The sequence below is a fragment of the Apodemus sylvaticus genome, chromosome 14, assembly GCF_947179515.1.
Source record: "Apodemus sylvaticus chromosome 14, mApoSyl1.1, whole genome shotgun sequence".
In the NCBI taxonomy this organism is placed as follows: domain Eukaryota; kingdom Metazoa; phylum Chordata; class Mammalia; order Rodentia; family Muridae; genus Apodemus; species Apodemus sylvaticus.
Genome location: NC_067485.1, coordinates 10,914,041 through 10,928,852, shown reverse-complemented (window position 1 = coordinate 10,928,852; position 14,812 = coordinate 10,914,041). Strand labels below are relative to the sequence as shown.

The following is a 14,812-nucleotide window of genomic DNA, read 5'->3' as shown; positions in this document are numbered from 1 at the left end:
AGGCCAGTCTGACAGGCCTAAGCTTGTGGGAGTCAGCACAGACCCTCCGGCTTCCTGCTGTCTGGTAGGGAGGTATCTTTGGGTTCCAGACATGAACACCTAAAGTGAAACTTGAGGACGCTTTCCTTTGGACCCGCACTTTGTGCGAAGTGGGAGGGTGTGTGTGAGCTGGGCGGTGCAGGAGGGCGCGGGTGCTGAGGAGTGGCGTGGTCTGGGAGGCGCCGGCTGCCCTTCCCCTCCCTCAGCTGCTCCCTCCCTCGGGCTACTAAACCCAGCGCGCGCTGCCCTGCGCTCTCACTTCGCCCGCCCTGAGCCTGGGTCCGCGCGTGCTCCAGCTCCATGGCGCTCCTCGTGCGGCTGCTGACCCTCGCTGTGGCACTGTCTATGGGCCCCGCCGGGACCCTGGCAGGCCCCGCCAAGTCACCCTACCAGCTGGTGCTGCAGCATAGTCGGCTCCGGGGCCGCCAGCACGGGTAAGTCCCAGAGTCTCTGTGGTGGGAGGTGCAAGCACCGGACAGATCGCTAAGTTGCCAGTGCACTCAGCTGCGGACACCATACCTAGCCAGGGGTGCAAGGTACAGAGCTCAAAGGAAAATCAGCCATTTCATGGAAAGACCAAACCTGCGTGGAGGAGGGAGGGACCGTGACTTGATGAGATGAGGGGACCCAGTGGGACACTTTGTGGTGAAAGGGTTGGGGGCACTGGTCAGTGATCACAGAGTCAGACAAACGTGCAAGAAAGAAACCGCCTAGGGAACTTTCAGTCTCCTTTCTTGACTCTAGGTAGAAGGGGGCGTTGACAGCTCTCAATGCAGAATCGCCATCACCCTGAGGAGGTTCCCACCATAGAGGGGACACCCAGACAGGTTTCAGTAATCCCAGGAGTAAGAGTGGTCAGAGCTGGTGGCCGGACCCTAGGTACCTGCCACTCCTGTGCTCTTGGTATTGCTCTGCACCCAGATTGGGAAACCGAGTCTTGAGAGGGTACCAGCTTGCCTTGCAGTATGCCCTGGAGTCAGGACTGGAATCTGTCTTAGTGCAACAGCCAGCTTTGTAAACGTGGGCCGTTGAGGTGCTTTGGGTATTTCACTGAGATGCTACAGATGTGTAGGCTTTCCAAGATATAACTCTGAACAAGGCTTTGCCTTGATGAAGAGCCTGGCATGGTGTCTCTCCACACAACCAACTCATGCCTGCTTCAAACACAGCCCAGCCTTGCCGCATGCCCAGTCTACCTGGGTGCAGCAACTTCATTTATACTAGAGCAAACAATATGGAAAAAAGTAGAGTAATGACTTCTGGGGAGGCCCAGGTGCCCGCGGGCAGGCATTCACACCCCAGGCTATACCCAGCTCTCCAAGAGACTACTCAGATCTATACTCAGATCTAAAGAAAAAACAAACCACGTGGCTAGTGACGGTTATCTTTGTAGACCCACACAAAGCTGCAACCCCAGCAACAGGGTGTGCTCTGAACTTGGGTAAAGCATGCTATTTTAGGGAGCAGTTACCTTGCTTCTGCATGTGGCTTTCGGGTCTCTTGTAGTGTCCCAGATGCTCAGTGCTTAGGGGAAAACGAGCTGCCGGGTGTAGGACTGGCCCCAGGCAGAACAGAGCCAACCCAGGCTGTTCCTCAACCTCACTCCCTCTTGAAAGGAGGCAGGCAGTGGAAAAGGTCCTGGGGTCATCTTAACTTAGGCTGTGCACATGAAGGATTGAGAGGGCAGATGGGGAGAATGCAGATTTGAAGCCTCCAAGCTGAGCACAGACAACTGGAGCACTGACAACTGGAGCATCTCTGGTCCCTGCCCGGTTCACCTTTGGCCCCCACCACCTTTCTTGCATGTTATGCTCAGTTCTCTCCCTCCTCCCTCTTAACCACTAAGATCTCCACAGGTCACCCTGTAGCATTGTAACCAAGAGCTGCAATGCCACAACCACGGTGAAAGGTCTCTAAAGACATCATGTAAGATCTATTTCCGAGGCCAGCCTCCTTCCCATCAGAGCCCAGGACTCTGAGGAAAACTGGTGCTTTCAAAAACCAGACGTGGACCAGTGAGGTGGCTCAGCTAAGGTCCGGGCTGCCAGGCCTGATGACCCACATGGAATAAGTGAAGCAGCCTTCCAAATGTTGTGGGAAGCTCACTGTGGCATGTGCTTCCAATGGAACACGAAATGAGCGGATGACTTCGATTCACTTCTTGGAGGGATCCCCTGTGCTTCTTGTCCTAAGCTGGAAAACTTGTGGCAAATGCTCTGCAAGAGGCTGATGGATCAAAAGACGACAAGTGCTAAGCACGGAGTGCTTACCTTTTATCTCAACTACTCCTGAGGTGGGCAGCTTAAAAGGAGACCCCCATCTCAAAATAAATATAAGAGAGACTACAGCAACACCCTTCACTCAGGGAAGCCTGGATTTCCCAGCACACGAGCCATGGCAAACGGTTACAGGCATGGTTACATAGTTGCATTTACTCTGACCTAACTGTCCCTGAAAAACCACGGGACTGCCTGGCCATACGCACTTGGGTGTGGTACCTTATGCAGATGGATAACCTTGTTCCAGTTCCAGCCCTTTATTTAAAGTGAGAGCTAGAGAAAGGAGAAGTTTGGGGAAGTGCAGGGTGTCTGTGAGGGAGGGAAAGGACACTACCTAGCCACTGGGCAGTAGCACAGTCATTCATGACCCTGCTGCCTTCACCTCCTCGTGCCCATGCCCATAACCACTGCCCGGTTCCTATTTTACAGAGGGCAAAACTGATCTTAGGATACAAACACAGAAAGCTGGTAGGAGCCTAGGGGTTGCTGGGTGGTCTGCTGGCTTCCAGCCATGTCTGTGTGACAGTGGGGGAGGGGAGCAGGGACACAAAGCAAGTGAAAGGGGCCCACGCTTTTGGACAGCATCAAGAGTAACTGAATGAAACTTCCAGAAGTACTTGGTTCTCAGAAGCAGCAGAGTTGCCAGTTGCCAGTCTCGGGGCAGAAGCCCAGGAATGCCTGCCCCTTTTGAGTACATTTCAGCATAGATTTCCTGTGGACCCAGCTTACCTCCGCCCCCAGCCTCTGCTCCTGTCACAGGGGCAGGAGCAGTGAAAACTATACACAGTCGAGGAATGCTGGAGCCAAAATCCACGGAGACTCGCTGACGAGTGCTGGCCGCCCATGGAGAACTGCAGGGAATTCATCCACAGTAATTACTTCCTGCTCGGCTGGACTGGAGAACTTCTGGGATCGCACAGCAGTGAGGGTGATTGGGGGCTGGAGTGTGGCCCATGGGAGCTCTCCGGGGGTTATTCAAGGACCTCGAGTGAAACACGTGGATCTCTGGCTGCAGAGCCTCTAAGCACCTGGTGAGAACCAGCCAAAGTTGGCTGATCCAGTCTTTACTGGTTGTCTTCTGTCAAGATGACTTTCCTAATATCACGCCTCCTCCACTCGCTGTTGTCTGTTAAACAACAGAAAGCAGACGTGTGCTTCCTATGGAAAGAAAATAAGGGAAAGACAAAGGGTCAGTAGGAACAACCACCCAACCAATCGCCCAGCTGTGGACACTGCCCAACTGATGAGGGGGTAGCCCAGATCACCCCAAACACCATGCTCCTCATAGGATTCTATGGACCACAGTTAGTTAGCTAGCTAGCTAGTCCAGATTGACTTCAACTCACTGTGTAGACCGGGTAAGCCTAGAACTTAGAGCAATCCTCCTGCCTCTGCATTGCATCTTTAAGGTGTTGAGAACCGCTATGGAAGAACCCGCCCACGTTTGAATGCACCCAGAGTTGTGTGAACATAGACACTCATGAACACTCCGAGTCTATTTTCTTTCCTTTTCTGACTTACGATTGGTCCGAAGCCTGCTGCTGTCTGCTCGGGGACAGCCTCACCTTTGTCACCACACAGCATGGCAGTTCCCTTTCCCCAGGAGCTCCAAAGAAGTCCCCACCGTCACCTGGCCTGAGCACCACCCTGGCTGCTCAGTCGAAGAAAATGTGAACAGTATTCTCCAACTCCAGAAAAGCCTTCTCAGCACAGAACCGGCTGTCTGCTTCTGCTTTTCCAGACTTATTGGAGATATTTTTAACCTAAATCATTATCAACCATTTCTAACGAGCCTGTTTCAGCCTGACTCTATCCGGACCAAGAACTCTTATCTTTATGATTCTTGAGGGTAGCTGGAGAGAGGGACCATCCTTGGCAAACCAGTCATAGGGTCTGTTTGGTACCCAGCACAAAGGAAGGGCTACGCCCCAGGTTAGAATAAGGAAGGACGTGTCCTGAGGAGGTAGGGAGCAGCTCTGAGCCATGGGCCCTGGGGAGATAAGGAGAAGGGTCCTCCCTGTCAGTCCTGACAGCTGCTGCCATGCACCCTAGTTTACAGGGTGGATACTCCCAGCGTGTTGTCCCAGGAGCCAAGCAGCTGGTCTAGACACGCAGAGCGTGTCTGTGGAGCTGGCTGAGAAGTGCTGGCAGTCGTCCTGTCTTGACAACAGGACCTCTGGCACACTGAGATGCCAAGTCTGCTCAGGGTAGGTACAGAGAGAAGAACTGACAGGTCCCAGCAACATCACTTGGATTTTACCCATTTGCTTAAGCCTATAACCCATAGCTAAACTTTTAAGGTCTTTTCACTTACACTTAATATTTGCCCGTGCCAGAGAATCTTGTAAGACAGACTTGAGGAACTTATCTGAGGAGAAGGTTTTACAGGAAGGGTGTACAAAGATCTTGCCAAAGTTTACCCCAAACCACCAAAATAGTCGCCTCTCCTCTCTCTAGAACTCGGTGTGGGCTGACTGCTGGTCATGTCACTAACACTGCCACTTTTGTTTCCAGCCCCAATGTATGTGCTGTGCAGAAGGTCATTGGCACCAACAAGAAATACTTCACCAACTGTAAGCAGTGGTACCAGAGGAAGATCTGCGGCAAGTCGACGTGAGTAGCCACCAAAGACCTCCATCCACCAAGGACGGCACACGTGTGTGTGTGTGTGTGTGTGTGTGTGTGTGTGTGAGAGAGAGAGAGAGAGAGAGAGAGAGAGAGAGAGAGAGAGAGTGTCAATTGAAGGTGCCCTGGGCTGGCCAGCTCCAGAAAGGCCAGACTGACTAAGGAAATGAGAAGACACAAGGACAGACATGTCAGGTAATGTGTGTGGGGCGTGGCATTTTGAGAAGCTGTTTGACTTTGTTTTAGATTTTTAGGGCTGCTGACAAGAGACAAGACGTGGTCACGTTGATTAGAGCAGTTTGGGGTTGCAGGAAGCCTGCTGTGTTGAGTGTGCATGTATGCATGGCATGTGTGCGTGTGGGTTTCTCTCACTAGACAACTGTTCAGAGGAGCATTCTGGGAATGAAAAGCTGCGGGTGAACTTATCCCAAAGGTCACCCTTGCTCAGCAAGCACCAAAGTAAGCCCTTCAGAAAGTCTGGCTGCCTAGGAATTTGCACCCCGGGAAGCAGCACAAAAAAGTAAGGCAAGGCTCAGACTCCAGCTCAGACCCTGGCTCCGCCTCTTACTTGGGGATGGTTCATCTTTTTGTATCCTCAGTTGCTTTGTGTGCGAAATGGGCATAGCTGGAGGACCTGCTATCCTAATGAGGCATGAACTGAGTAGTATTCATCAGAGGACTATGGTGCCTGTGCATTCTAACTACAACCCCAGACTATCACATGTAAACCACACGTAAAGACGGAAGGGCAGGCCCACAGAGCCTGGTGGTCATAGTAGGCTTTGTGGGTGCCTCTCTTTGTGGAGGGAGGTGGCCTCTGCCCCCTCTCTGCCTGGCTCCCTGGTTGAATGCATGTTCTAACTGAACTCTGGGAAACCTAATGGGCTTCAGCACTGCCAGTCAACAGATCTCAGACCTGCAGAAGGGAAGCTGAGCCAGGCAAACCCCCTCAGCCACTTGTGCTGGGGGGTGGGGTTAAGTTTCCTCTTTTCTGCAAAAGGGAAGATTTCCCTGAACTTATCCCAGCATGAGAGATTTTTAAAATTGCATGCCTCATGCTTTCAAGCAACCATCTCCCACTGAGAGGAGGGGAACACTGTCCCCTGAACACACCCGTGGAAATGAACACACAGTGTGCGGCTCAGATTGTTAGGCAGCTATTGATCCTGGTCTCATAGAGCAGAACAGGAATGAGGCCTGCAGCCCTTTGGGAGTCTGCACAGTCATGGCAGCGGCTCCCACCCATTGGACAGCTCAGCCCCTAAGAGTTGTGTGAGATGGGGCACCTCCCAGGTTCAGTGAACAGATGCTCAACAGAAAATTTTGCTGTTTAGAACAAAAAAAAAAGATTATGCAAATTCTATATAGAACATTCTTGCTGGACACTGAGTTTTCAAAACCAACACCTCCCAGTACCAATGGGTCTACTTATAAGCATACATAATCTACTCAAACACAATTCCTTAATTAAACAGGAAGTCAGGTTAGGCCCCATGTAATTGTTTCTTGGAAGAGGCTCAGTGTCCTGGTGCCAAGCAGCAGAGCTTCGTGTCAGAGCCTCAGGTTTTACAGAGCTCCTGTGAGCCAGCTGACCACAGGGTGGCATTTGCTGTCCTGTTTCAGACGGGCCTATGTCACAGCGTGTGACTGAGGGGATCTGCAGTGACTTGATGACACACGACGTTGACAGTGTTGACTTATTGGCTTCTCCTACCTGCATCTCTTCTCTGTGTGCCAGGATGAGGCCCGAGCCGCAGGGCTATGTTGACAGATAGTAGCTGATTAACTCCTCTCCTCTAACCTGAGTTTGGGTTTGAGAGCACAGTGAGGTAGCAGAATAGTCCTCCCATCCCACTGAGCGCAGGAAGGGGGACCCCCATCTCCAGGAAGAGGAAGATGTCTGAGGTCGTGGGTGGGAGAATGGAGAACACTGTTTGTAGTGGGGTCAGTCAAGGTTAAGGCCATCCAGACTTTGACCTAGCTCACAAAGCCAAGAGGAAAAGATGCTCACATCCAACTCGTGAATGTAGCGGCTGCTTTGGCAAGCTTAAAAAAAAAAAAAAAAAGAAAGAGGAAGTGAGCAGAAGAAAACACGAACCGATAAAAAAACTTTATGATCCCCGACGGAACATCCTGTGCGGCCTTGGCCTCGGGAAGGTGGAGCTGACTTGGAGGAGACCCAGGGGACAAAGAGAGGAGAAAAGAGAGATAGAGCTTGTCTCTGTTGTCCTCGAGGACTAAGAGCTTCACAGGATAGTGGTGTGCATAGGGGGAGGTCTCCAAGGGAGCTGCCTTCTGACCAGAGTTAAGTGCTAGGTAGAGGGGCTTACAGACTGGAATTAATGTTATCCCAGGAGACTGGGTCCCTCAGAGTGCCTTGTTGGAAGAAGACCGGGGCTAGGCATGTGGTGGCTGGAGCAGAGGACCGTCTTGACAAGCCAGCATGGGCCCTGGCATTTTCTCAGTGAGATGTCAGGGGAGCTGCGTCGGAGGTATGCACTGGAACGAGAGCAAATGGGTCCTCAAGGGACCTGAGACCAGAAGGAAATTTCAATCCTGAAAATAGGTGACAAATACCAAGCATGGTGGTAAAGATCATGTCATGTGAGGTCACCAGAGGGATGGGAACAGACCTAGTGTGTCTGGAGCCTGGGATCCCTTGTCTTCCTCTCTGAATGCTGTCTTCTGGAGGGTAGGGGGCAGCCCTGCCACACCCAGCATAGTCCTTAGCAGTGAGGCCACTGGGTCTTCCAACAGTAGCTGTCTGTGTTTCCAGAGAGAGAAGAATCTGGGACTCTGGTGCTGTGTCAAAGCACCAAACTGTGCTGTGCTGATTTACTGCAGGACACACTTGACAGAGGAGGCCTGTTGTGTGGGTTGAGTGAATTCTATGACTCAGGAAGTCTCTTCGGTTTTCACTTCAGAGCTGTAGAGCACCCCAGCAACCAATAGCTAATCAGACAAGGAGACTCGTAGGTGACAGACAGCAGCCCACTGTGGTTTCAGGCCCTGGTTTGGTAGGGAACTGGAAAGTCTTATGTGTGGCTGAAGGGAGAAGCCCTGTGGCTGCTTCTTGGCAGACCTCTTAGGTGAGGATCGGGGAGGGAGGGAGGTGGAGGTCTGTTCAGCAACCATGTTGAAGCTGACATTACTGAGACATCACAGCCATGGCTGGAGCTACAGCATCCTAAAGGTAGTACAGACGGGCTAGTGTAGAGCTAGCACATGGACATCATAGCAGCCCATCCCAACCTCTTTACATGGTTCCCCTGGCAACATGATTCACAGGTGAGAAGCCGTTTTCTTGAGCCAAGATGATCCGGACAGAAACGCCTGTTTCTTCAGCATCTGGTATTGCTTTGTCCTTCAACTATATAGCAGAAGTTCCTTAGTGCTGTTGTGTTTTATAAAAAAGAAAAAAAGAGGAAGGGGTATGTTTGGTAGAGTGAGGTATGGTGCATGTGTGCGTGCATGTGTGTGTGTGTGTGTGTGTGTGTAGGGACGTGTCTTTGTGGGGGCGGGGCATGCTGAGGCGTCCCTTCCCCCTGAGGGACCAGCCACACAGTATAGTATAGAATATATTGAGTTTATTTAGGGCATGGTGAGGGAAGTTAAGGGGGGGGGTAGTAAAGACAGAGAAAGGCAGAGAGACAGACAGACAGAGAGAGAAGGAGGAGGAGGAGGACTAGAGGCTGGCTATGAACACATGGAGAGAGGAGGGACAGAGAGGGTAAGAGAGCAAGAGGGCAGGAGAGGGAGGAGGGGGCAAGCAGCCCCTTTTATACTGAGTCAGGCACACCTGGCTGTTGCTAGGTAACTGTGGGAGGAGCCTAGAAGAAATACTGGGGCATGGTGGTTCTGTCTCATCAGCTTGGAGGTCTACTTCTTGTAGATGTCATTCGGGCACAAAGATGGAAGCCACCCTTTTCTTCCCTCCCATGCATCCCTTCGCCTTGGTCCCAGAAGAGAGTGGTCGGAGCTGTCTGCACTGTCCCCAGACGAAACCTGAGTGTATGGCCTGTTCCCCTCTATAACCCACTCTCAGCTAATTGAGGCTGAGCATACACCACACTCTGAGTGGCGCTTTCTAAATATTCTAGCTCTAGACCATTCTGTAAACTAGAAGCCTGCTTAGCTGGTGGGGAACTTTGTTCTTTTGGGAACATTCTTGGGCCCATGTACTGTGTAGGGTAATGATCCCCCAAAGGTGCCCATATCCTGGTCTGAAACCTGCAAATACATCCCTTAAGTCCCAGAAGTGACTGAGGTGTCAACCTGAGGTGAGTCTGATGGCATCCTAAGGGTCTTTGTAAAGCGGGGTACGATATAGTTAGAGTCAGAGAGAAGGGAATGAGCTGCTCAAATCCAAAGCTATGGCGATGCCACCACAGGCTAAGGAATACAGCGGCCTCCAGATGCCGAAGGGCGAAGGGCAGGGAGGGGATTATCCTTACAGCTTCTAAAAGGAACACAGCGTTGATATTAGGCCCATGAGGCTGATTTCTTACTCTAACCTTCAGAATTGCAACACAATAAATTTGTAATATTTTAAGCCACGGGGCTTGCGGCAATTTGTCACAGCAAGCCATCGGAAACTAATAACAGCCCTCACTGCTGCATTTATGGCTAGCACAATGGAATTTGATCAGTGGTCTCACGTAGAATTTTGTTTTTGAAGAAGTTATGTTTGTTATATTAGATAATAACTGAATTTCCATTTTAGCATTTCTGTGGGGTAGGGGAGGGGGTTATTTCTGTCTGTCTGTTTTAGAAGTTCCAATTGAGTACTTTGAATCCATCCCACGTTGAAGGACTTCCTGTTTATTTGCCAATTCAGTCTCCATAGTCATTCTGAGTGACTAGTGTGGGATTTTTTTTAAAGCCATTTGCAGATGGCAATACTGAGGCCCCAGAAACCTGCACATCCTACTGAGAGCCAGCCATTGAGAAATGGAGAGGTGTGGCCACTCTGGGCTTCCCCCAGGAGAATCAAGCCTGGCAAATGGGGCCAGCAATGCCACAGGTACCCAAGTGAGCAAGCCAGGGTCTAGGGGGGCTGTCCCAGGTCTCCTTTCAGCCCCGATCTGTAGCCAGAGTCCTAGAAACAAATCCTCTTAGAATCAGAGATGCCCTTGGGGGCCAGAGTCACCATCCCCTCCCGGTGGCTCACTCCAAGTCTGGTGGCCATTGCGAAGACAGTGTGAGGCTAAGTGCCCAATCTCTCACCAGACAATGGGCACAGAATCTGGGGTGTGTGGCCAGCATGCAACAGTCACCAAAGTTCACTTCCATCCACATGGAAACCCCCATAAACCACGTTATGACGTCACCCCGTGCCTTGCTAGGCTCTGACAGCTTCGGGGACAGAGGACGTTACTGGGGCATAGTTGGCTAGATAACTGCTTCTCTAGTGAAGACTTCAAAAACCAGTTTAGCCTCTGTCCAAGGACAGGCATGCAGAAAATGAGCCACTTAAGGCTGGGGTATGCCAATATCTATGTGCTGTGATTATGTGGTTCGCCTTGGGCAGCAGGACACAGTGAGAGAGTCCCCTATATCAGAAGGCTAAGCTGAGTCCCCACTCCTTAGTCCACCTCCGCTCAGAGTCTTGTTAGTCTCCTGTCCTCAGGCAGAACAGCAGCCAGACCTGGGCTGCACATTTGGGAGAGTTAGTGTTTTAAGTTTATGTTAACTTAGTGGAAAATAAATTTTGGGGAGAAGTCAGTGAGATTTCTCCCCGTCCAATCGGAGCGAAAACATCCAATCAACGTTGGGAAGAGCATCCCAGCACCCCCACACTATGACCTTACCTTGACATTATCTTTTTACATCCCTTTTGTAGATCAGGCACCTCCCCTCATTTCGGGGAACAAGGTAATTGGTAATTCATTCCCTTGGAGTCTGTGCTTTTTCCGGCATGAGGTTTTTACATCCTGCACTGTGTGTGGCCAAGCCAAAGCTGGGAGCCTTTCATCAGAATCTAGCTCAGGAGACAAGATGCAGAAACCGGGAGCCTGATCCTCCCTGTGAAGGGGCATTTGGTAACTGTGGGCATGCAAGGAGAGGTACCTAGTGTGTGTGTGTGTGTGTGTGTGTGTGTGTGTGTTAACACATGTGTATGCACATGTGTATGCAAGTGCTCATGAAGAGATAGGAGGACTGCCCGTGGGCATCTGTTCTCTCTTCCATATAAGCTGTAAGGATTGAACTCAGATCATCAGGATTGACAGCATGTGCCTGCTGAGTCATCTTACCAACCAGGCTCGGTATTTATCAGAGGAATCCTGGAATCTTACGTGTGTGTGGGGGGGGGGTCGGTCAGGATGCTATAGGCTTACAGTTTGGGGAGCTCTCTGGGTTGAGCCAGAAGGGCAGTTGGCGTGTCTGCTTTCCCTAGAGCATGTGTCTTTGCGCTTCGATGTCTCCCCAGCTGACTGGAACGATGACACTGAGGCCAGAGGAGCATCATAGACCGGCTGGTCTAATAATGCTTTACTCTGTGCTAGAAAACGAAGACCACAGAGAGAAGTGGGTTCCCCAGGTGTCTTAGTCAGGGTTTCTATTCCTGCACAAACATCATGACCAGGAAGCAAGTTGGGGAGGAAAGGGTTTATTTAACTTATATCTTCCTTGTTGCAGTTCATCACTAAAGGAAGTCAGGACTGGAACTCAAGCAGGGCAGGAAGCAGGAGCTGATGCAGGGGCTGTGGAGGGATGTTACTTACTGGCTTGCTTCCCCTGGCTTGCTCAGCCTGATCTCTTATAGAACCCAAGACTACCAGCCTGGGGATGGTACCACCCACAAGGGGCCCTCCCCCTTGATCACTAATTGAGAAAATGCCCCACAGCTGGATCTCATGGAGACATTTCCCCAACTCAAGCTCCTTTCTCTGTGATAACTCCAGCCTGTGTCAAGTTGACACAAAACCAGCCAGTACAACAGGGTACCCCAGTAGTCACCGAGGGATCCCAAGTTGAGCTGCCTCACATGGATGGCGCCCCTAGCCATTCTGCCCCTGCAAGTTCCTTAGCAGCAGAGAAGACACAGTAAGAGTCATCTTGCTGCATGTGGGTTGGTCAGTGGCAGGCCTGGTGTCACAGCCTGTTTAGTTCTTTAAGTCCTGGGGATTCAAGGTAAAGAGCAGACAGGAGGCACACTGCAGACAGGGAAGCTGGAAGGTGGGGAACGCCCAGCAGAGAAGAGTGAAGAGCTTGTTGTTCCTCCATCTTGGGTAGTAGTGGGGTGTGGGTCGTGTCTAGCCATGCTACACCTGCACTTCCCTGGTGGCCTGAGACCCTGAGGCTTCCCCTAGGTACCAGAGGAACCAGGCTCCGTCTTCACTTAACTAAGCTTTTCCTGAACCGATTCCAAATGAATTCACAAGACCCAGACACATTCCTGTACAGCTAGCACGGTCCACTGTACACATCCCCCTACCCCAGAGCCACAGTTCTTCCCGGTTGCCTGCCTCTTCTGATGATGTCATCCCTATAAGAGCAAGACTGAAAGTCTCTTGTATGGGGGCAAGGGGGAGAGACAGACCAGGTTGTTTGCATTTGGTCCCAGGCCTTGGGGGAGGGTTGGGAGATGGGGAGGCACTGGGGGAGGGGTGGGGGATGGGGAGGCATTGGGGGAGGGGTGGGGGATGGGGAGGCACTGGGGAAGGGGTGGGGGATGGGGAGGCAGTGGAGAACCAGCGCACCTGCGCGCAGCCTTCAGCTCTGGCTCCACTCCAGGCTCCTTTTGCTACAATGTTATTTGAAACTCCTAACTTTGAGGCTTCCACAGCATAGCAGGCTGACTGAAGCTTCTTTTGTGGTGTCCACACAGTGTCCCATGATGGGCTCCTTGGAGGGAAGAGGGAAGAGGTTGTCTTTAGTTTTCTCAACAACTCTTTAAAGGGTCCTGCACATCTGTGTCCATCCAAATGTGGAGGATCTCGCAGATTGGCGGCATTGGCTGTCCCCTGGAAGGACAGTGGGAAGGATGAAGACAAGGGAGGCTGGGGGGGGGTAGTTTGTAAATAACCACTAAGATATTTTAAATTTTGAAACCATAAACCCGTTTTAAATAACTTTTTAATGTGAATAAATAGCAAAACAGTTGTCTCCATTAAGAGATACTCAGTTTCCATTTGAAATCTGATTTGTAAAAACCGAGAGAACACAATGACCTTTGTGCTCTGACTTTCGGGTTATTAAATCAAATACTGAACTAGCAGGAGAGAGACAGAGAGAGCCTCTGCCCTACACAGGTGCATTTTACACAGGGGTTGAGGAGACCCAGTGAAGGGGTGGAGCCACGGGGTGAGGGAAGCTCAGAGCTAGAAGCAACACCACAGTACTCTCTAGTTTTCCTTGTTCCTTTCCCGCAACACCATCCACTCCACGGGTTTCCTGCACATGGTTGTTGGAGATTGGTGCTGGGGAGCTAGTTTCTGACTGTGCTGTTGAGGGTGCTGCCTCCACCTGGCCTCCCAGTTGGTCAGCAGGTGGTCCTGGCAACCTCCAAGAAGCCTTCTACAAGGCTGGGGAGTGAGAAGCTCCTGACCACTGCTCAGGACAGTCATGACTGAGGACACGGAGGACACGCTTCCTGGGGAAGGATGCTAGGCCTGTTGCCCGCCTTCTGTCCTCCTGGTGGCCTTTCTGCCGAGAAACGGAGCAGCATCGGAAGGAGAAACGAGAAGGAGAGCATCAGAAACGATGCTGCCTGACATCCCCGTGCCTCTCTTTACAGAGTCATCAGCTATGAGTGCTGTCCTGGATATGAGAAGGTCCCAGGAGAGAAAGGCTGCCCAGCAGGTGAGTGAGGCTGGCACTGCCTGTGCAGGGGTGGGATAGTAGAGCAAGAGAAGAGAGAAGAAGGAGGAGGGGAGGGGAAGGGGAGGAGATGGGGAAGAAGAGGAGGAAGAAGAAGAAGGAGAAGAAGGAAGAGGAGGAGAGGAGGAGGAGCCTTGCAAAAGGGAATAGAGTCACAGCTTGGTGAGGTTGAGTTGTCTGCCCCGTGTGCTCACTGGAGCCATGACGTGGCAGAGGATGGAAGATGAAAGAGTCCCTCTCCTGTATTACTCATTCAATGGGTGGAGAAAAGCCCATGCCAGCCTGCCAGGCCTCTTCCCTGTGGCTGCAGGCTCTGGCCTTGTCATCGGTTCTGGCGGTGATTCTCAGGGCATCCACAAGGCTAGCCTGTTAGCCGGTTAAGTCGCCGTTAGCCCTGCTGGGACTCAGTCAGGAGAACCTGGTCTCTGTCCTCTGGAGTACAGCCTGAGGAATAGGCAGCAGGCTAGATGAACTTACCCACAGGCAGCAAAGGGCCCGCCCAAAGATGGCCACAGTGCGCCCAAGATGGTGTTTGACCTGTGAATGTTATCAGCACCTTTAACCTACACACAGCTAAACAGGCTTCGTGTTTTGTTTTAGCTTTGGCATTCAAGGTAGTCTGAAGATTCAGATACAAACAGACATTTAAATGACAACACAATCTAATTTAGTGTCGTTGATTTTGAAAACATGGTCATTATTGCCATGGCCATGGCGTTGCTGACAGGCAGAAAGGCAGGTGAAGAAATTAAGTGGGATTGGATGCTGGCCTAGATTGGGGACTTAACATGGAGGTGACAGTTTCTGGTTATTTAAATACAAACATTAGTCTGTATGTGGTGACACACATCCATTATCTCAGTTCTCAGGGAGCTGAGTCAGGAGGATCACCAGTAGTTAAAGGCCAGCCTGGGGCTACATAGTGAGCCCATCTTAGAAAGCCCTTCCAGTTGCCATCTAAGAGGTCAGATCCTGGAAAATACACAGAGACTTGTAGCTCTTTCATTCTAGCAAAGCTGTTAGGGAAATCTTCACAAGGGTTAGTA

At 51.3% G+C, this 14,812-nt stretch overlaps 1 protein-coding gene across 1 annotated transcript in view; it reads left to right on the top strand.

The window, feature by feature from the left end:
• Positions 1-277: 277 nt before the first annotated feature.
• The window catches only part of Tgfbi (transforming growth factor beta induced), a 28,617-nt gene continuing 14,082 nt past the window's right edge, over positions 278-14,812 (top strand). Inside the window, exons 1-3 of the mRNA XM_052156464.1 lie at positions 278-473; positions 4,833-4,931; positions 13,684-13,748. Coding sequence (XP_052012424.1) covers positions 340-473; positions 4,833-4,931; positions 13,684-13,748 — 298 coding nt within the window. The 5' untranslated portion in view covers positions 278-339. The remainder of the gene's footprint in view (positions 474-4,832; positions 4,932-13,683; positions 13,749-14,812) is intronic.